Source organism: Ursus americanus, chromosome 5 (genome assembly GCF_024610735.1).
Source record: "Ursus americanus isolate L20-20 chromosome 5, mUrsAme1.1.p, whole genome shotgun sequence".
NCBI classification, from domain to species: Eukaryota; Metazoa; Chordata; class Mammalia; order Carnivora; family Ursidae; genus Ursus; species Ursus americanus.
The window spans coordinates 25,712,804-25,735,449 of NC_142131.1; the positions used below are offsets into that span (position 1 = coordinate 25,712,804).

At 36.7% G+C, this 22,646-nt stretch overlaps 1 protein-coding gene across 7 annotated transcripts in view; it reads right to left on the bottom strand.

Annotated features, from left to right (window-relative positions):
* ATG10 (autophagy related 10) overlaps positions 1–22,646 on the bottom strand; it is a 247,759-nt gene that overhangs the window by 162,749 nt on the left and 62,364 nt on the right. For all 7 annotated transcript variants that reach the window (XM_087862016.1, XM_087862022.1, XM_087862019.1 and 4 more), the window contains exon 3: positions 16,575–16,682. In XM_087862016.1, coding sequence (XP_087718142.1) covers positions 16,575–16,682 — 108 coding nt within the window. The remainder of the gene's footprint in view (positions 1–16,574; positions 16,683–22,646) is intronic.

A 22,646-nucleotide genomic window follows, 5' to 3' on the forward strand; every position in this document is an offset into this window, starting at 1 on the left:
CTGCCCGTGAGACATGACGTTAATCAAGTAATTGAAGAAGAAAAAAAAACTCAGCTTGGCTAAGTACCTATTTACTGAGTTATTTCTGGGTTCAACAAATGAGAAGATCTAAGAGAACAGGTATTTAGGTGTTCCTAAATTACACTTCTCATATTTTTACTACCTTCTTCAAAATTTCTCACAGTCACTTCACTGAATTCCAGGAGATAAAGATTGCTATGACCAAGGGGCCTAGGGGAAAAAAAAAGAAAGTCTGATTTTACCCTTTTATTTTCATAAGACAGAAGTTTAATGATTAGGACAGAAAGTCTATCCAAAAAAGCCGAATGATTGGCTTAGTTCCCATAGAACCATATAGCATTAAACCAAACTGCAAAACAAAGGAAGAGATACCAGGAATTTGAATCAAATTACAAGGGTGCAGCCAGAAATAACTGGAGATTCATACAGGACCAAGTATAAGGAAAAGCAGAAAGGTGGGCCAATCGAGAGGCAAAATTCAGTGTCAGGTTAGCAGAAGTAGGTCAGGAACAGCTAATTTAGATACCAAAGGGGTAAGTGAGGCACTTAGGTTTGGAGTCACGGGCTGACGGGGCTCCCTGGTGGAAAGGAGAAGGCTCTAAAAGGTCTCTGTAATACATCAGATTGTACCCAATATTAGCTCCACCTCCACCTCACTGTAATGCATTTGGGCAGGCCTAAACACCTAGCTCCAAAGGTCCCAATATAGCCTTTACGCACCTTCCAGAGCCAAAATGTTAAAGAATTTCCTCCTGATGTTCTTTCAGCAGTGCTCAGAGAAGATAAATCAATGATTTCTCCTTACTTGTAACTTCTTACGCGGGAGATGACCAAGTAACTCCAAGGAGGTAAAATAATCATTTTATCTTCTAAGATTTCTGATGTCCTCTTCTTTGGATATAAAAATGTATACTAAACCTTCACTGAACATTAAGGTACAAACTAAAAGGAAGGGAACTATCAATCTAAGAAAGCACAGTGGATAGTGGCTAGACAGAAATGTATATCCTTTGAATAATATAAATCATAAAATGTCAGTATTAAAGACCCTGAGACCACCTGAGATGCTTGGAAAGATTATGATGGAAGAAAAATGACTGTATTACACTCCAGTTAGAAAGTCAGTATTTTTCCATTGGTAAAAACTATGATCCCAATGCACCAAGACCTCACTCCCTAATAATAATTGATCAAAGGAGAGAGTCTTCACTGCTTACTTGTATTACAGTCAATGAAAGATCAGAACCTATAAGACCCTGCCAACAAAATACTCCAGACAAGTGCAAAAATCTATGAAGTATAAGGAGTATAGGCCCCACACTATAAAGAAAAGAAAATCGTACAGCTTTTTCTAAAGCATCAATCAAATCAGAACGAAGTGCCACAGAGAGGATTTTTGCTTTATGAAGTGCTGGCTTCCTTCAAGGTCATTCATGACGGTGATACAAAGATGTCTGCAATACTGTGCTTTCTGTCTCAACACTAGAGAACTGCCTAGGGTCCTTACTTAATGAGTTTACTAGCCGAGCTTCATCTTAATAGAAGCAGTTGAGTTCTAAAAAAAAATTTTTTAATCTCAGCTCAGTGCAGTCTCTCTCACAGCTACAAAAAAAAAAAAAAATAAATACACTTATTACAAGGTAATGAATACTAAGTTAAAATAAATGTGACATCCAAAGGGCCGCTAAATATTGGCATGTCAGTTTCTCTCATTGTGCTCTCTCATTATTCATCATTTTGCTTAAAATCTACAAAATATTCACCTTTTAACACTGAACTTTATATTTGTTGTTCTCCTTTCTCCTGAAGACACCATTCATTAACTAAACCTCACATCTTTGAAGGACAATCCAAGTTACAAAGTGTATAAGAAGCCTAAACCAATAGACTGTGAAACAAGATTAGAATTAGGGAGCAGATAAATTTGAAAATGTGGACTTAGCATACAATTTTTTTTTTAACTATCAGAAAGTACCTGTACCTTCACATCAAAAAGGAAGGAGACCATTGAGTACTCTCCATATATTTAATGTTATTCTATTACTATCCTATTGAGGGGGTTCAATTTAGTCTATTACTCTATCAATGTGTTTTACTTAGTCATGCTGTCTGGGCTTGCAGAGAGTCATCACCGATGACCATGCATATATTTACCAAGTCCTCTGGTTATACTTAAGTAGTTCCATGGTAAACTAGCTTCTCTGAGAATATTATTATAATCAGAGGCCCTCAAAAGGATCATTTTGCTTTTCCTCTTTTCCCCCTATCACACTCAGAGTATGAGAACTATGTGGCCAGGAAAAGCAGGTAACTTGTAAAGGGGTTATCAAGGAGGGCCCTATCCAGGGTCATAGGAGGAGCCAAGAACTTCTAGCTGTCTCTTTAGGTCTATGTCTATTAAAAAAAAAAAAAAAAATCCAAATAACACTGTTGAAAAGAATTTCACAATTTATAAGTGTCATAAAAAACTAAATGATAATACTCAGTACAAATAATAATAGTCAATGCCAACAATGAAGAAAACCTAGAAAAGCTAAAACAGACCATAAAATGGCAGCAAAATTATTTCTGTTTTCCAAACTCTCCTGAGAAGTATGTCACTACTTCCTAGGAGTGCTTTATTTCTTTTGGTACCCTTTAACACAATACCTGATGCTCAACAGAGATTCAAAAGTATTTGTTGAACGAAGCAGTGGGTGAAAAAAAGTAAAATTAACTAAAATATAGGCACTAACTCCCTGAGGTCAGTGAAGTACCATTTAGTATGTGGAAATAATATTTCAGAAATTACTTAAAAGATAATCAGAGAGCTTAGCATATACGGATTGGTCAATATTCAAAGACATTTTTGTTTTGGAAAAAAAATTATTTCCCTGAAATTTTCTAATTTATTTACTCCAAATTTACTTTTATTACACTAAGCAATAAACTATATGATAATGTAAAGAGATGTCTGTAACTAAACATTCTTTATTAAGACAATTATATATTAACAAATCCTAAATCTACTAAATTTAATATATAATATAGTATAAAACCTTCAAAATGCAAACTACATACAAGCTAAATAACTTCTCTTAATAACCTCAACTACACTGAAAACATCTAACCTTATTATTTAATGTGGTTTTTAGATATCCACTCACAATGTCCTTTAATTTCTCTCACCTGCATGTTTTCAGGAACTGAAAACACCCTAGTCCAACCTCTCTATGTTCTCCTGTGCAAGTTCTTTATATCTTGCCCTCATGGTATTTCCAACTGTCTGCCTTAAACAAAGAGTCCTTGCTGGCATTGGCTTGTTGCTAGTCAGTATTTAGCTCTCTCTTTCTGTAGCTAAGAGAGAGCAACCATCTGCTTCCCACAGCTTTTCATTCCTATGATAGCTTTCTGCTCTTTCCTCTTCCACCTCAGAAACAGAAAGCAAGAGATAAAACAAAGCATCTCAGGTCCACAACAAGATACATAACACCCAGGAGAGTTTCCTCCCAATCAGGAAAATGCTTCCTTAGCAACCAAGTTACTAAGGCCAATTAACCTCCTTTCTCTATCAATATTCAATTTACATTAAAGCCGTTTTTGGTGAAGCCCTTCAGTTTTACAATGAGCTTTCTGGCAGAGAAAAAGGTGCTTCTGTCTTAAAGGAGCCAAGCCTTTTCTCCTGAATGTCTGTTAGGGTGATCTGAACTTAACACAAGTATTAGGGGATTTCTTAACGTGATGTAAGGGGCTGAAAACATAGAAAAGGCACAGAAATTAAGTACGATCAATCAACATATACCTAAAAATTTCAGAGCAAGCAGAGACTGGACACAGTGGAAAATAAGAGATGGAAAAGATGCTTTGGAGCTGTCATTGCTTCATACTTGCCTTAGCTGATTTATATCCTTTCCCACAACCAACAAAGCCCAGGTTACCACGAAATAATCACAATATCAGTAGAATCCCAGAGAAAAGATGCATGGAAGAGAGGAGCACAGACAGCATAAAAACCGAGAAATTTCCTTTCAGGCAAGAAAGTTACAAATTGGAACTAGGGAGAAAATAGCACTTCAAAGTCATGAACTATTTCAGAAGTAGTAAGAACTATAACACGCTGAAAGAAAAGGAGGTGGTTTTATAACAACGTACAATTGTACAATGATAAGTCTCCCCTCTCCAAGATTTCATGCAGTCAGATGGAGGTTACATTTTTTCTAAGTCTCACAATTACATTATTATACTGTATTCCAGTTAAGGTAAAGAAAACTTGACAAATACTATACAATAGGTAATGAGTTGTCTTCTGATGTTCATTTTCCAGGTCTTAATGAAGCAAAATCCTTTGTTGAATAATTTTAAAGTTTCTTTAAATTCTACATATAATGCAAAATGGAACAACCCATATATAGCAACTTATAACAGGCACTATTATAAATCATCCTTCGGCAGTTTTGGTAGCAGCTCTCCACTATCAACATGCAACACCACCGTATCGCAAAACAATCCTTGCTGCTAACAGTCACAACACACAATTTCAGAACCAGTTTTGTTTTCCACTATTGTCAATTAACCATTGTAGGACTCACCCCCCTTGCACACATTTACTCTCAAACAGTAAAGCTGCCTTAAGTTGCACTAATAAAAATTAACATTTGTTATCCTTGTACCCGTTATCCTATCTGATCCTCACAACCACCCTGCGAGGCAGGGACTGTTACCACACCCTTCTACTGTGGACATGTCTGATGTTGAAAAAGAGCAGGGAAAGGAATATAAATGTTATGAGCACTGCCCGCAATATGTGTTTTACTTTCACAGCGCTGGCCAGGTGTTTCTTCCATGATATCATTTAATGCACACATCAACTCCCCTTAGGTACAGCCTCTGACTCCCCACTTCCTGACTCCCTTCAGTATTTGGGGCCCAGGTTTACAGATGAGGGATTTGAGGCTCAAAAAGGTTCAGTAACATGTTCAAAGTACACAGTTAAAATGAAGGAAAGTTGGGATTTAAAACCAAATTTGCCCAACTCCAAAGCCCTTGCTCTATCAACGATGCTATACCACCTGCGACCCAAAGCCCACGGTGGCCCCATTACACTACTCTCAGAATCCTTTTGACTAACATTAGCAATCACCAAAAGCCTAGGTAGTATTTTCCAAATGAGAGTCATAAGCCATTAGCAGGTTCTGAAATCAAGTGGTGGGCCTTGACTAGCATTTTTTTAAAAAATTAAATACTGAATAGATTAGTAAAGCAGGGTATATAAAAACAAATTATTTCATAAACCTTAGTTTCCCGTATGTGTATGTGGAGTGTACTGGGTTCTGCTGTAAAATGTATTTCCTGTTGTGGGTTTATATCAAAAAGTTTGAAAGCCACTGGGCTCAGAGGATGCTCTCACATAGAAACAGAGCATGGAGAGACTTATCAAACGACTGGAAACCATTCAGTGTTCAGCTTTGTTCACTTAAATAACATCAGGAAACACAAGACAGGAAGTCCCTTCTCAGACAAGACAGAAAAAGGATTACCTAGAATCAGCATAGGAGGAGGATGCTGATTGTATAATTACACACCTCCTTCACAGCAGCTCCAGTCCATCAAGTAGATAGTATGGTTTATTTTTTACAGCACTAATTATGTAATTATCCATAACATTAAATCAGTTCCACCTGATTCAGTCTATCACAGGTTTCCTGAAACATTCATTTGTTTATTATTTTTAAAAAGAACACTAAACTACCAATCATATGCCAAAGCTCTAGTGTGGAAACTGTATAAACTTAAAAAAAAAAAAAGATCTTCTGTCAAATAGGACATTTTTGCTCCTTTGGGATAAATGGCAATTGAAATTTCATGTTAATATACCTGGGAGCTTCTATAAACAACAGATTTCAGACAAGTATATTCTTGATTTTTTTCTTCATTATTTCATAAAATGCCTATCATATGGCAATAATGCCACACTGCATATTTTCACAAAAAGCTTTGCTATAGAATAAAACTTTCTATAGTTTGTTCTTTATAACACTTCTGGTATACCCCTCATTCAAAATGGGTCCCTGAGAAAGTGCTATAAAGTAAGTAAGCTATGGATCCTGTACTCAAGGAGCCAGCAGTTGATTAAGGGAGATAACACTAGACACCACAGCTTCCACTCAGCTGCTTCCCATCACCTCTGAGCAAAGATATACATAACCAACCAATATCTGCAACAGGTGTGGAACATCCAGAAAGACTCATCAGATACCCTCAAATAAGCAAGAGACTAAAACAAGGAACATGGACAAGGACCAGACCTAAGAGAAAGCATTCAAATTATAGACCTCTTCTGATTCTCCTTCCCACATATTCACACTACCTCTGCACTCTCCCCAACCCCTTAAACTTGTCTGACACACTCAAAACCATTCATCCATGAAACGCAAAGAAGATTCAGCACACTCCAAATTGGTTGGGGCGGTCACTCAGGTCCTCCTCCCCTTTTTTCACCACCTAACCTCATTGCAGTCTCATCTCCGCCTAATTTCAAACCCGTGACACCGTTATTCCCTTTACTTTGGAAGGGGAGGAGGGGGTCAATGTTTGTACTGCACTTCCTGGTATTTCAATCTCAGCTTTCCTTAATAGGTTCTGACTTGGTCTGTCTCTCTGATTCTCAGTACTCCTTAGTAACTTGAATGGAAATCCCAGATTCAGGAACCTAGCAACACACCAACAACCCGGTTAATGCCCTAACGTGGACAGCCTACTACTCCTCAGAAGGGGAGATTTAGACAAACCATGCTAAAAACTCTACTTCTCAAACCAATCTAAAGTCTTAACACTCTCATGTTCCACGCAAAATTACTTTTAGTGCAGAACCACTCTTGCTTCCCACCACTACCTTCTATACTTACCACCATGTAGATTTCCTATAGCCATTCCCAAATACCCAAGATGTAATAGGTGTTTAAAAAAAAAAAAAAAAGAAAAAAAAAAGATACTAGCTTCCTCCTGGCAGGTTAATTCCAACACCTTGTGTAACCAAATAAGTATGATTTGGAAAAACATTTTTGGAAGTTAGAATCACACTTCAAGAAAGTCCAGCATATGCTACAGCCTCTTTCCTAAGTATTGAGAGTCAGTGTAGAAACAAAGATTGGTCGATGGGTTCATAAGGCAGCCAGAGGGACAGAGGGACAGATGGAATCCCAGCCCTCAAGTTTCTCACTGCCAGATTCCAACCATGTGTTTTTAAGTCAGTCTGACTTGTCAGAATGCCAGCTGTCAAAATGAAAAGCTGTGGGCACTTCAGCTTTATTTGAGGTAATGGCCCAAGATCCTGATTAGCTCTATAGTCATGACTACTGATACAGTTTCTCATTTTCAGCCCCACCCTTGCCCTCTGGATTCATCTTTGTTTGCATGAAGTGACCTTCAACCCTCCCCCATGGACTCTGATTTAGGGAAGATATTAGCTACAGAATAACAGTAAAAATAGCCTGTTAGAATAAAAATAATCCTTTGTCACCAGTGTCACAGAGGCAAAAAGGAGAGAATTTAAGAAGAAAGGGCTTAGTCAATCATGTCAAATGTTGCAACGTGGTCACACTAGATGTGGTGATTTTAAGGTAATTAGTAACTTAGAAGAAATCAATTTCCATAGCTTGATTTTGATAGAAGTCAACAGAAAAAGAGTTGCAGTTGAAAGGAGTGACAAGAAGGAAGGTATTATAGATTACTTATTCAAGAAATCAGGTAGTGAAGGAAAGAGGTGAGACAGGATTATAGAAGAGGACTAAGAAGTGGCAACCTAAGTATGGCATCAAGATATGGGACCATGGAACTTAAGTGTTGTGCGCATTACTGAGACGGCAAGGTCAAGACTAAGAAAGAAGGCAAGAGAAATAAAAAAGGGACTGGTATCTTTGAGGGTCTTGAGACAAAAAGAGTGTACAGAGCACATTCAGAGGAATGTGCTGGAAGGCTCTTTCCAATCCATCCTAACTATAGCTGAGACAAACCTGTACTCTGTATCCTAAGGCTCCTTTGGGGTCAGTTAAAACTAGATGGGACTTTCTCCATGCTTATCACAAATACAAAAGACTAATAATGTGCTAAGAGCAAAGAATACCTCTAAAACAGTAAATCTGCAAGCACCATATGGAAAAACATAATTGAAGTTCCCATATCCCATTTATACAATCAAAAACAAAAATAACTGTTAAAAACACTTTGACGCCTGACTCTTAGAAATTTTTCCCCTTAGCTTTTCACCTCAGAAACCTTTCACATAGTCCAATAGCTTAAAGTAGGACTATTATTCACCCTTAGGAACACAAATTCAGAAATAAACTTAAAAAAATATTCCTGGCACTTCATTCTGTAAGTACCACTTAATAAATAGACAGTAAATTAATAATGATAAAATATTTATTCTAACATTGCTGACTTTTAGTGAAGTTAGTATATTAGGGGACAGGAAATTCTAGGTAGTTCAAGACACAAAAATCAAAATATAGACTATATTAGTTTTTGGCATTTTTATGCCAGGCACTGGGCTAGATGCTTCTAAGAACACAGCAGTGATCAGAGGAATCTAACCAGATCAGTGCTCAGATTCCAATAGCAGGGTTCAGAACCACTAATCCACTTTGAAAATGTTTTGTTCTCTCCCTGCAAAATAATCCGTCTGCATTTTTAATAAAGGCTCTTTAATAGCAGGCACTTCAGGCACTAGTGGAATATCGGGGGCTATAGAGTCCTATTATATAAGTAGCAATCTACATGTATGACTGTTCTAGTTCTGAGCAATGGTTCAGAACCATAATATTCTATACAACAGTTCATCTTTATCTGACAGGTAAAAAAATCCCTACAAGTAACTAATTTCATTCAAGCTACCTAGAAAACAACCGTCTAAACATCTGAACATTATAGGTCACCATGAGATCACACATTTCCATTGTAACATTCAATTTCTTTAGCGTATATGACAACACTGTTTTTGAGTCTTGCATAGTAAATTATGCTAATGCATATTTCTTTCACTCCAGAAAATATTTTTTTTTAACTAACCTTTTCAATTTAACTAAGATTTAGACAATGTATCCCTTTACACACATGGTGTTTCCACTGGCTTCCAAAAAAAAAAAAAAAATCAAAGGGGGAGAACGAAGTACAAAATAATGGTTTCACTTTCATTTATTTTAGATTCGATTATAAAATCAAGATATCCTGTTCAGATATTCTCCATGAAAAAAGACCCACATAAAGTTTGAAACCCTCTATCAATCCATTAAGTATATTTTTTAAAGCTATTTCATGGAAAGCATCTCAAACTCATTAAAAGAAATGGGAGGAACATGTAATTAGAACAATTAAATTAAAGTAATACGTTAAGTGTCTTTCCTCAGAAACAATTCGTTCTTATAGACCTTTACAACTGGATGTAAGCATTCGCACTGAAAGACCATCATATTTTTATGCAGAAATATCAGTTCAGTATTCTCTCAAGTACATATCTATGGCTAGAAATAATCTTACTTTTGATTTTTAAAAAACACTCAATATTAGGGGCGCCTGGGTGGCACAGCGGTTAAGCGTCTGCCTTCGGCTCAGGGCGTGATCCCAGCGATCTGGGATCGAGCCCCACATCAGGCTCTTCTGCTAGGAGCCTGCTTCTTCCTCTCCCACTCCCCCTGCTTGTGTTCCCTCTCTCGCTGGCTGTCTCTATCTCTGTCAAATAAATAAATAAAATCCTTAAAAAAAAAAAAACACTCAATATTAGAACTATACATAAAGGAAACTTTCTGATATAATGTGCTACTCAGTCAAAATCAGGTCCCTTTATGCAACCTTTTTTACTATCTTGATAAATAGAAAAGGAATTAGTTATCTACCTGAATTGATTCAACTCGATTTTTCTAAAAAAAAAAATAGATTCTCTCTTTGCTCTGCCAAGGAGAACAGAAACAGAGAATTTCAAACACAGAAGTAACCTTAAGAAGCCACTTAGGTTATATAGTTCTCAATGAACCTAATACACTCTCTGAATTTTGCAAAGTAATATCTATTCAGGTACCAAGGGCCTAGAGAAGAAAGAGGAGTCAGGAGAATGTGAAACATTTTCCCGTAACACTCCTTGGCTTCACAAAAGAACACTAAGTTGCTTTAACACCCCTAAGATTTCATTAGATCAAACAGTTTTAGTGCTACATCTTTATATGTAGTTTCTGATAAGTTCTAAGAATAAGTTAACACTTCTGTCATATAGTAAAGAAATAATTTGCATAAAAATACTATATCTAGTGCAATAATCCACAATTTTATTAGAGTTGCAAACCCTAATCAGTCCTGATTGGTTTTGAGAATGTCCTATACTCTCCACTCTCAAATACCACATCACTCTATGGCATACATTTACACTCTAAATTAAATAAAACCAAGATTTGCTTTGTCTTTTAACTTTTTCAAAATATCTCAAGAAAAACACAGAAGTGGGATTGGATCTGCTGTATTAATAGTTTTTTTCTTTTAAAACCCATTTATCTATCAACATTAGATTCATCATATCAATAAATAAATACTGAGTGACTACTACACATGCTTTCATTTGTGTTTACATACATTTAATATAAAAGACTCTCTGGCATTTTAACATAGCTTTAATAATTACATTTTCAAATACTGGGGGAAATCATGCTTATTACTCATCATTTACATTTACCAAGTGTTTATACTTTAATCTAAAAATAGCAGTTGTTTTACAGAGAAACTGTTAACACTAACTGAGAACTGTGGCTTGTCATTTATTCCATTATTAAAAAAAAAACCCACAATATTCTGACATAGGAGTCTATTTTGGACATACAAAATAGAACTCATCCTAGAAGCCACTTAATAAAATCCTTAGGGCAAATGAGTATATTTGAAGACCTGGTTACCTCAGAAGATCATCATTCTCTTGAATATGTTCCGTTGGCAACTGAGATCATCTCCAGTTACTGATTGTCGGCTTTATGCTTCAGGGAATTTATGATAGGTTGTTTTTGTTGAGGGCTCTCTATAATATTCTACCTGCCCTGGACTAAGGAAAGTCCCAGTTAGTGAACTACAAGGCCCTAGGACAAAAATCCTTTTTCCAGTAGCATACTATTGCTATTTTTATGACTCTATCATTTTCATAGTTTTAAAAAATGTAATCTGAAGGTACAACCTGAGGCTCTAAAGTAATGAAGATAGCAAATGAATAAATAAAATACACTCCACACCCATCTCTGATACCTCTTCAAGAGGAAGAAATGGAACTTTAGCAATCTAACTTTAGACAGAGGAATCTAAACTTCAAAAATATAAAAAATAACTGACCAACTTAAAATGTATGTATAAGCATCTGAAATGAATTAATCAATGGGCAAAATCTGGGCATCTCCATTCTAAGAAAATGATTCAGAATTTCATAAATGAGGAAGTCAGAGATAAAACGGAAATGCAAAGCAATGTCACCCAGAAAGCTAGTTCTATAGGAAAGAATTTCTCAGATATTTTCCTCTTCTAAGCATTCACTAATCAATTTTACTACTGATTATTAACAGTCAATACCCATGTTGAATATTCACCTCACTGTTTCCTTTTATTAAGAGGGGTTTAATGCTATACATGATAGAAAACTATCACCTTGTTTCTCCACTCTAGTCACTGCAGTCTTTATTGGTCAATGAGTTATTCTAAAATCTTAAAAAATATTTTTAAAGTTTAGCAGTTATTTCACAATAATATACACATATCATTTTAAAGGTTAATAATGACAAATTTACAACAAATATTTGTCTAATTGAGATATTCAGCTTATGTTCCCACTTCCATTCTTAAATTATTAATTTATATAAGTAAGGCTTCAATAAGGACTTTCACAATAAACTCATATTTGTTAAAGCAGACCAATTATTAAATGTTTTTTACTATTTTTAAATAAATGATCAAAAATTTATCTAAGAAGAGTATTCAGGTAAATCCAAAAAATCCTAAGGTGATAAAGTGAAGTATTAACACCAATATCCACTTAACAGAAATAAGTGTTACGTAAGATATTTCAAGGACCAAGAGTTGATTATGTCATGTCCTGGTGAAAATATTCATTTATACCAAAGATTTTAAATTGAGGCAATGGATTTCTTTTAGTCACCGCTAAAGAAAATATCTTGTTCAAAAACTGCCAGAGTCTTGGTTGTTATTTTGCAAACTCAGAAATGTCACAAGCAAATCATATTAACTACTCTCAATAAATGTGTTATCTAATATGATTAAACTATAAGGATTCCTGTTCCCCCAAACCAGTACTAAAGAACATCCCAATAAATTTAGTAGATTTCTGAATATCATCTCATTCTTTTAACTGTCATTTTGAATTGTATGCTAAAAATTCAAAAAAGGTATAGATTATGATTCTCACACATTAATTCATTTAAATATTCCATTATATTTTGCTTTGATTCTAAAAATTCTGTGATCAGGGTGCCTGGGTGGTTCAGTTGTGTAAGCATCTGCCTTCGGCTCCGGTCATGACCCCAGGGTCCTGGGATGGAGCCCTACATCGGGCTCCTTGCTCGGGGAGGGGGGAGTCTGCTTCTCCCTCTGCCTGCTTCGCTCTCTGCCTCTGCTTGCCACTACCCTTGCTTGTCTGCTCTCTCTATCTCTCAAGTGAATAAATAAAATCTTTAAAGAACAAATAAAATTAAATAAATAAATATCCTGTCATTATCTACATACCATTGTAGATAATCTTATATTCACAAAAATCATGAATCCAGCTATCTTTCTACAATCAAGAATGCTGATTCTGGTTAGAACAAGGAAGTGAACTGATTTCCCACATTATACATAGCCAAAATTAAAAAAAAAAAAAACTAAACTAAACTAAAACAACCATTAGCAGAATATCTTTAAATTGGAAATGTAGAGATATGGAACTTTTGGGCTTTAAATTCTAAAGAGAATTCAGAGGTCCCTTAGTTTAGTCTTCTATACATTCTAGGACTCCTTTCTATAAAAATAGAGGCTAGGTTACAGGGCGGTGGCCTAAGGACCATCTGCAGCCCATAGGTATAGTCCACGTGACCTCCATGGTTTTTGTTTTGTTTTGTTTTGTTTTGTTTTGTTTTAATTAAGCCAAAAATCCAGATTTGTGCCTCATCTTTAAAATCCACCTGGAGCTGCATGTCTGCTGTACCTATTGGATGAGTCATGCCTTCTCCACTTCTCCACTGTACTTCCCATCAGCGCACTTCACTCACTCATCATCTGCCTTGTGTTTTAAGCATCCAAGCATTTCGATCAGTGACCACTCACTGCACCTGTTGCTGAATGTCATCATGAAAAGGGAGGGAGCGTACAACTCTGCAAGTTGACCAACTTCATTGTAGGCAACACCAAACATTAGAGAGAATTATCTAGATTAGTTTCCAAACACGAACTGGTTCTATCCTCAGAAACAAAGTAAACTTATTATTCTCTCTTCCACAGAACAGGCTTCTAGGTATCTGAAGACAACTAACTTTCCTAGGTCTTCCCTTCCAGTTTAACATCTCCAGAGCCCAAAATATTCCTCATAGCAATGTATACAAGCCCACCTATGGCCCCTGGGATGCTTCTCTGCATGAATGAATTCTATTTATGATAAATATTCTATTTATTATGAGTTTTCAACTCTTACTTGCATGTTTTTTATATATTCTAGTTATCAGTGTTCTTCACATGTAATAATGTAATATTTCCTTGATCTAGATTAATAGTTCTCAAACGTTTTGGCTTCAGGACCCTTTTTCACATTTAAAATTCATTGAAGATTCCAATGAGCTTCTGTTTAAGAGAGTTTTATCTACTGACATTCACTGTATTAGCATTTAAAACTAAAATTTTTTAAAAATATATATTAGTTCATTTAAAATACATGTTAACATAATGGCATATTTCTATGAAATATTTCTATGAAATATTTCTATGAAAAATAAACACATTTTCCAAAACAGCACTGTCTCCCTCCTTTCATCTAAATACAGAACTTAAATATATATTTCCCTGTAGATCCCATTTTGTTGGTTTCACGTTATTCTTCGGTAGTGGATGCTGTCGATGCCCATTCTAGCTCCCCTTAAGGCCAGTGCACCCATCCCCACTTAGCTGTTTTGATTGTTAGCTGATAACAACACACAGCAGAATTTTTCAGTAACACTGGAGCCACCCTGCTTGGGAAGCTATGTTCACCTCCACTTCATCCAATGACTGAATGACAAGCCAATAATTGTCACACAGTACAAAAGGCCCATCCCAATGACACAAAGTGGAACTAATGCTGGGTGCATTTGGTGCTCCAGAGCTTCCCATGGGATCAGACTCAAGTTAGTTTCTAGCAGAGACCACATTCTTCCTTAGCTTTTATCCCTTGTCTTATTCTGCTTCTATCACTCTCTTTCTTCTACAAGCTCATCCCTAACAAATCACTTGAACAGGCAACTCCATCTCAGGCTCTGTTTCTGGCAAACCCAACCTGAGACATCTTTCATCCCACCAAGTTTATTGCAATATCGACTCTGTCATACATCATATTAACTAACCGTCTCAACTGTACAGCATCTCAAATATGCTAAGCATTCTATCATAGAGCAATGCAGTGGTTCTCAAGAGTGATCCCTGGACCAGCAGCAGCAGTAGCATTCGGAAACTTGTTAGAGCTGCAAACTCTCAGGCCCTACTCCAGACCTACTGAATCAAAAATGCCATCATAGAGACGTGCCATAATTAACCAATCCATTATTGTTATACATTTCAGTAGTTCCCATTTCTTCCTAGTATAAATAATGTTGAAATGAATTTACTTACAGGTAAATCTCTGTGTACACTTCTAATTGTTCTATGAGTATTTGTCTCCAAGCTACTTTGAGGTAAAAGTATTAAATCAAAAAATAAGATGTACTGATGATGAATAGAGGGACAGACATATAATAAAGCAAACACAGCAAATATTAATGGTAGAATCTAGGTGATGAGTATATGGATGCTGACTGCAAAATTTTTGCAACTTTTTCATGTTTGAAATTTTTTAGAAAATGTTTAAAATGAAAAATGTTGAAAGACATATTTTATGAGGTTAATGCTTAGAATTGGAATAAATTGTTCATAGTATGTGCCCATCTTTATACTCTGTGAAGTTAAAACATCAACCAAAAAGTGTCAGTTCCACACTGTCAACACCACTTTTTAGTGCTTTTCAAATCTCTGCCAACTTGTTAGGCATAAACTGGTAATTCATCTTTTAAATCACCATTTCCATGTGTATTTTTTAAGTTAATATATAATGAATTGAAAAGCTTCTTAACATGCTTGGCCTCAGATCTGATGTTGGCTATTTGAACTATGAAGCAGTAATCAGGATTTGAGTGCCCACCCAGGGGCACTTAGCTTATTACCAAACACAATACCCTCAAGAATAACTTGCAAACTTAATTACATTGGCAAGAGTTAGTTCTAGGCCAGTGTCATAGATGGGTGGGGGGAGGGGGGAGCTAATGCTGGATTGCTAAATGGGGCTGATTTAAAGGTCTTGAGAAAAAGCTCTTCCTTCACAAGAAAAGCGTCCTCTCCCATCTACCAGGATGCTCAGAATTCCAAGCATTAGTATTTTCTTCCTTTGTGTTGAAACAATTTATCCCTACCAATTCTATTTTAGAATTCAAGTATTTTACTTCAGAATGGGTTCTACAAAATTATGGTACATCCATAGAATGGAAGGCAATGAAGCCATTTAAAAAGAACTATGGAATTCTACATCTACTGACATGCAAAGATCTCCACGATATATGCTTGTTCATTGCAAAAAAAGAAAAATATGTATGTGTCTGTATGATAGACATGTGCAGAAGGATATTTGCTAAAATATTAAAAGTGGCTACCTCCAGTTAAAGGACATATGGGAGTTTTCTTTACTCTTTACATATTTTTTTATTGTTTACTTTTGCCATGGATACATAAAAATTTCCTTATTAGCAATAACAATACAAGAAGGTTATTTGCATCTTGATAAAAATAAAACTGAAAGTATCCCAGAAAACCACCAAGCCACTAGCACCTTATTAAAATTTAATTTACCAAGATTTTCAAGTCAAGGTTAAAGTCCCCTAAGGAATGAGACCCAGATCCAGCAAATTTAAAGGGTATAGGAGAAAACAGTTAGAGGCAGACAGACTAGGCAAAGAGGTCTCCAGCCATGTATTAATCAGCTGACGGACAGGTCTGTGTTGTCCTGGGAGGATTTCACTGGACAAAAATCAACAGGCAACAGAAGGCATCTGTGGCCTTCAGATCCAGTCTGTATAGACTCAGAGAGGAACTTAACTTTACCACAATTCCTGCTTTCAATATTATAGAAGAAAATACCTCCTAACCAATGATGTCCAATTCTCCCCCTAGAGCAGGCCCAGGATCCAATGCCAGTTATTTTTTTCAAATATACATTTAGTAGACTTAAATTGTTTCATTTATACTTCACAAAGACTGAAAAGGAGACTGTGATACAGAAAACCACTTACCTCCATGGGAAGACATGTCTGCACATGGGCAGATGTTCCCGGATGTGACACCTGTGTCCCAGGTTTAATTTGAAAATGTGTTTTGCACATGTAGCCTTCAGAACAGTCCTGAGTTCCACATGAAGAAAACAAAAGAAAATGCCAATTATTTTATGAATTCATCATTTTAAGAACTATAGTTTCTCATAAGTTTCAAACTGAGTAATAAAAAGCTAAGTATATTAAATGATATCTCAAAATATAATATGGATAAAGAAACTCATCCAATGAACCCTGCACATAGTAGGTACTCATCGAACACACATTTTAATCCCCTACCCTTCTAATTTATTAATGATGTTTCCCCTTCTCTTAGATATCCCCCCTCCTTTTTCTTCCAAGCAGTCCATAGCACATAAGTCATAGAGCAAAACCTCAGGTTGGCAGCTGTTAAAAAGCATTTAAACTTACAGAAATACTCTGTCACATATTAATATTGATTTCATGGCCTATATAGAAAGAAAAATTTAAAGAGGACTTGCAACAGATCTTGAAGTTAGAAGGGACCTTCCATTTTAATTTCTTGTTCAAGGCAAGATCTCCATCACAACATCGCAGGGAGGCAATTATGCAGCACCTACCTAAGCACTTCCAGAAACGTTTGCTTTACTCCTTTATATGACCACCACCTCCATTTTGGTACATAGTACATAGTTCACTGAGAAAATATTATCTTATATTGCACTGAAATGTTTCTCTTTAATCTTAACTCATTGGTTTTAGTTCTGCCCTCCAGAGGCTAAACTCTTCTCCACAAAGCCATTCTTCATAGACTTGAAGACAATTACCACTGGCATTTTCAAATGTTCCATAGATACGATTTCCAAGCCCTTCACCAGTTGTATTTCTCACCTCTTTCGTATACGGGCTCTTAAATACACTAATGTTTATCTAATTGTGGTCAGTTCCATTTTTTTAAAGGCAAAACTTGGCTGAATTCAATAAAGTCATGTATAGAAACGTACTACCTCCTCAAACACCAACATGCTCACATATTAATGAGTCATATTAATTCTCTGTGAGTGTCATACTAACACTCACATTTTAATAGAATTTAAATAGTTATAATTAAGGAAATGTGATTACTTAATCTGATGCAGTAACAAAAGTACAGAAAACATTCCAACTAAAACCATTCATAATTCACTTAAATAATTTTACTAAGATTCAAAAATTCATTTAACTACATAATAAGAAAAGAAAAATTTTATAGTGTTTGTGAGTGATTTAATATTGAATTTATTTTTCTTAAATTTGTGTCATGCCAGGGTACCTGGGTGGTGCAGTCGCTTAAGCGTCTGAGTCTTGGTTTCAGCTCAGGTCATGATCTCGGGGTGGTAAGATCAAGCCCCGTGTCAGGCTCTGTGCTCAGCATGGACTCTGCTTAAGACTCTCTTGCCCTCTCCCTCTGTCCCTCCCCCCTGCTCTTTCTCTCTCTCTAAAATTAATCAATAAATCTTCAAAAAAATTGTGTCATTCCAATTATGTAAGAGCATTGGATTTTGGGTAACTCTACTAAGTTGAATAAGGCCCTTCACAATTCATGTCCCCCCGGAACCTGTGAATGTGACCTTATTTGGGAAACAGGGTCTACACAAATGTAATAAAGTTAAGATGAGGTCATACTGGAATAAGGTAGGCAATATGACTAGTGTCCTTTTAAGAGGGAAATTTGGCTACAGAGACACAGACACACAGGGAGAAGACCAGGGGAAGACAGAGCACAGACTCAAGTGATGCGTCTATAAGACAAAGAATGCCAACAACTGCCACCAACCACCAGAAGCAAGAAGAGGCAAAGAAAAGTTCTTCCCTAGAGCCTTTAGAGGGAGCATGGACCTGCAGACACCTTGATTTTCAACTCCTGACCTCCAGAACTGGAAGAGAATAAATATGTTTTAAGTCATTCAGTTCATGGTACCTTCTTATGGTAGCTCTAGGAAACTAATACAGGAACCATATTTTCTAAGAAATCTGGTGGCACCTTTACAACGCCTCCCAGTTAGCTGGGCTGACATCCCACCAGCACTCACAAAAGAACCCTGTTGGGTGGTCCTGATCAGTACCAGTTCTAGTGGCTAGACCCAAGTTATTCTGATTGGTTGATGCCACTGCCACAGATTGTTAAATATTTAAATATCCTTCCTCCCTATGACATAAGCTATCAGGTATCCAATACTATCACCTTTAAAACTATTTTATTTTATTTTATTTTATTTTATTTTATTTTATTTTATTTTATTTTATTTTATTTTATTTTAGAGAGAGGGCGTGCACGAGTGCGAGCAGGAGGAGGGGCAGAGAGGGCAAGAGAGAATCTCAAGTAGACTCTGTGCCAGAGCAGACCCCATGGGAGTTTCAGTCTCACAACACTGAGAACATGACCCACACAGAAACCAAGAGCCCTATGCTCAACTGACTGAGCCACGCAGGCACCCCAATACCATACATTTTGTAGACGGAAGTATTGTTTTAAATTCTAACTCTGCATCATCTAAATGCAAAGCACACCTGAGGGCCTTCAACCACTGAAATCTTTGGATTCAGACAACATAAATGACTTTTAATATTGGCTTAAATTGAGAAAGATATATATAGGGATTGTAGTTGTTGCTGTGGCTTTTTACATCAGGTATCTATTTCCACTTCTTCTGAAACAGTAGCCAATTTTCTTCTAAGGAATCATTCCCTTCTCCCCTATCAGTGTGGACAAGGCCTCCTCCTACAGAATGATCACAAGACTGATATGGCCAATAAAAGTACCAGTACCGCTGGCCTCAGAGACTCAGGAGGGCAAAAAAATCTACTCAGGGCCAATGAAACACAGTTCAGTACTTAGATTAGGGGACGGGGAGGATATCCTCTTTTCTACTGGATTGGAACCAGGAAGATAAAACCTTGGCAGTGTTGGCAGCCATCGAGTAATCAAATGGAGCCTGAGAATGGAGCCAATGCAGAGGAAAGCAAGGCCACGAGATGCAGAAAGACCAGATCCTGATTACACTGTGCACACCAACCATACCTAAAGCTAGTTCTACCCTCAAAATTTGCAATTATATTGGCCCCAAAAAGTCTCTTCTTGGCTTCACCCACTTTGAATTGGGTTTCCTGTCACTTGCAACTAAAATAATCTTCCTATAAAATGACCTATATTGTTACTAGTTTAAAACTAGATGAGATTTTCCTACTGTTGAGAATGAGCCTGCTATGACCACAGAAAAAGTCTCTTAAGCAATAAAACAGTTTGACCTGAATGATAAACTATGTGATTTCTACTGTATTATATGATTACCTTTATTATAATAGATAATCGATAGCTGATTATATACAAGATTTACCAAATACAGTAAAGCCATAATGGCAGGTGATTATGAGACAAAAAGTACAAGCAGTCTGCAATTTAAAAATAATCTAGCTATAGAGGAAAAAAAAACTCTTAAGATATTCAGAGAAGAGTTAGAACTAGACTGTGTGTACTGAATCCAATTCCTCAAGTGAAGAGTTCTATTTCATGAGCACTGATCATACAACCTCTTCTTACGGCAAACTATAATTTCGTAAAACCCTAATTACAAGACAAAACATATTTCTTTTGACTTCAAGAGGTTAAGTCCAAAATTCCTATGCACCTATGTTATAAAATCGAAATGCATTATCGGATCTCTTTTCCAATGAATTAAGATAGAGAAAAAAGTCATTTCTAATATTATTAATAATTTTAGGGATTTTATTTCTATTTTAGGTTATTTCTGATGCTACTTATTAGTGTCTATAGGGAAATGCACAAGGGTTTTTGACTCAGCCTCTATCTGGTCATGGTAATTTTCTTTTTGGTATCAATCTCTCAACAGTCAAGATTAGCCTTGAAAAATTAAATATAAGAAAAAAAAACAGTTTACAGCATTTTAGCTTCCTTTCAAACATTTACTTCCACGAAAGTAGGCCTTTCTCCTACACTGTTTTAATTTAAGGCAGAAAAATATGTTTTGTTCTTCACTGTTGAAAGTTGTTTTTGTAGAAACAAGCGAACGTAAAAGCATGAGAATTGGCCCCTGAGGTAGCACTACAGTCCACCTGGCCCAACAAATGATAAATGACTCAAATCCCAACCGACTTTTCTGGTAGACACTCAACTCTAGCTTTCCGGCATTCTTTCTGTACTTACAATAGGTTATAATTCATCATTAAGTTTTCTTTAATTTTGGGGGCCGTCTCGGTGACTCAGTTGGTTAAGCATCTGCCTTTAGCTCAGGTCATGATCCCAGGGTCCTGGGATTGAGCCCCACATCCGGCTCCCCGCTCAGGGGGGAGTCTGCTTTTCTCTCTCCCTCTGCCCCTCCCCTGAATTATGCTCTCTCCATCTCTCTCAAATAAATAAATAAAATCTTAAAAAGAAAAAAAAAGTTTTCTTTAATTTTTTAACATGTGTTAGTTTTATTTCCCCCCCAGTCAATCCAAAGTCAGGGCCTAGGCCCCAGGCCCTAGGGAAAAAGGGGTCCTAATTACAGAGTCTAGTTCCACATGAAAACCTGGTCCCTAGTCCCTGAAAACACCCTGGACCAGAACAGGAGAGGTAGGAACAAAAGGAACCTTGCAATTTATCCAGTTCAACACTCTCATTTTAGAGATACGAGGGTGAAGGACTGAGGTACTTTCTTAAGAGACTTGTCTTAGAGCTAATTGGGAGAAGTGCTGGAGGTAGAAAGCAGGCCTCTTGACCCAGTGCTATTTATACCACACTAAGCAATTCTGCCGGAGTCTGGATCATGGCAGAAACATGTTTACTGACTCTCACGGAGTGGTGTAAGCCCACGCTTTGCACACTGAGCAACAAACTGAAGCCATTCAAGTATGGTCTGTGGACCAGCAGCTTCCTCGTCACCTGGGAGCTTGTTAGACGGACAGAATTTCAAGCTCCACCCCGGACTCCCTGAATCAGAATCTGTATTTAACAGGATCCCAGATGGTTTGTGTGAACATTTGGAAGCAATGAGGCAATATGCACTGCAACCCTGATTGAAAGGCACTGCAAACTGCTGACATTAAACAGTGGTTCTCAACCCTACCTGGGGTCTTCCTCAGACCAGTGAAGTCACAATCTTCCTGTAGTGTAGACTCTAATGCAGCAGCCAGGAATGAGAACTACTTAATTCACTGAAGTTGCCATTTCAAACTCTCAGAACAAAGTCGATCAAATAATCCGTAGCTATTGCAGAAGAAATGTCCACAAACAACTCCCAACCTCCAGGAACACCATGGCTCGCTTGGAGCTCTCCATATGTGAAACTGGCCTCAGTGAATTCTCATCTTGAGTGAATTCTCATCTTGACAGTACCAAGACTGCTTCTTAAGTGGTCTTTACGACCACCTCAAACTCTGCTTTCTGGCAACTTGCCCAGCCTTGACCCACGCCTCTGTAACTGCCATTAATCTCATAACTTAAAACTGTCATTGTCCCGTGTCCAACTATATACACTTCAGCCATCAGAACTCCTTATTTCCCATCCACGACAAAGCACGTTGCTCCACTCTCACTGCAGAAGAGAAATAATAGGAAATGTCCAGGCGCTGTAGCCTAGACACCACTAATGAAAAGGAGAACACTTTCTTCTCTCAGTCAAAACTCAAGTTATCTACATAGAATACCTTCACCTTATAACAAACTAAGGAATAAAGACTTAAATGAGAAAAATAATACCATCAATGTGCTAAATGAAAACAATGGAATATATATATAATTTCATATTTATATATGTATTTTAAAGATATTTTAAAAATAGATAAAAACCCCACAGTCATAATAAAATATTGATAATTTCTACTCCATGGGAAAAAATCTTAACACCATAAAGTTAAAAGACAACTATCAAAATGTGAAAAACAGATTTGTAGCCCATATCATAGAAAAGGACTAATTTTGTCAATATATAAATAGTGTTAATTTCCCCAATGTCTTAATAGTTCCAATAAACCAATAAGAAAAAGACCAACAAGGACGCAGAGGTGGCTCAGTCAGTTAAGCAGCTATCTTTG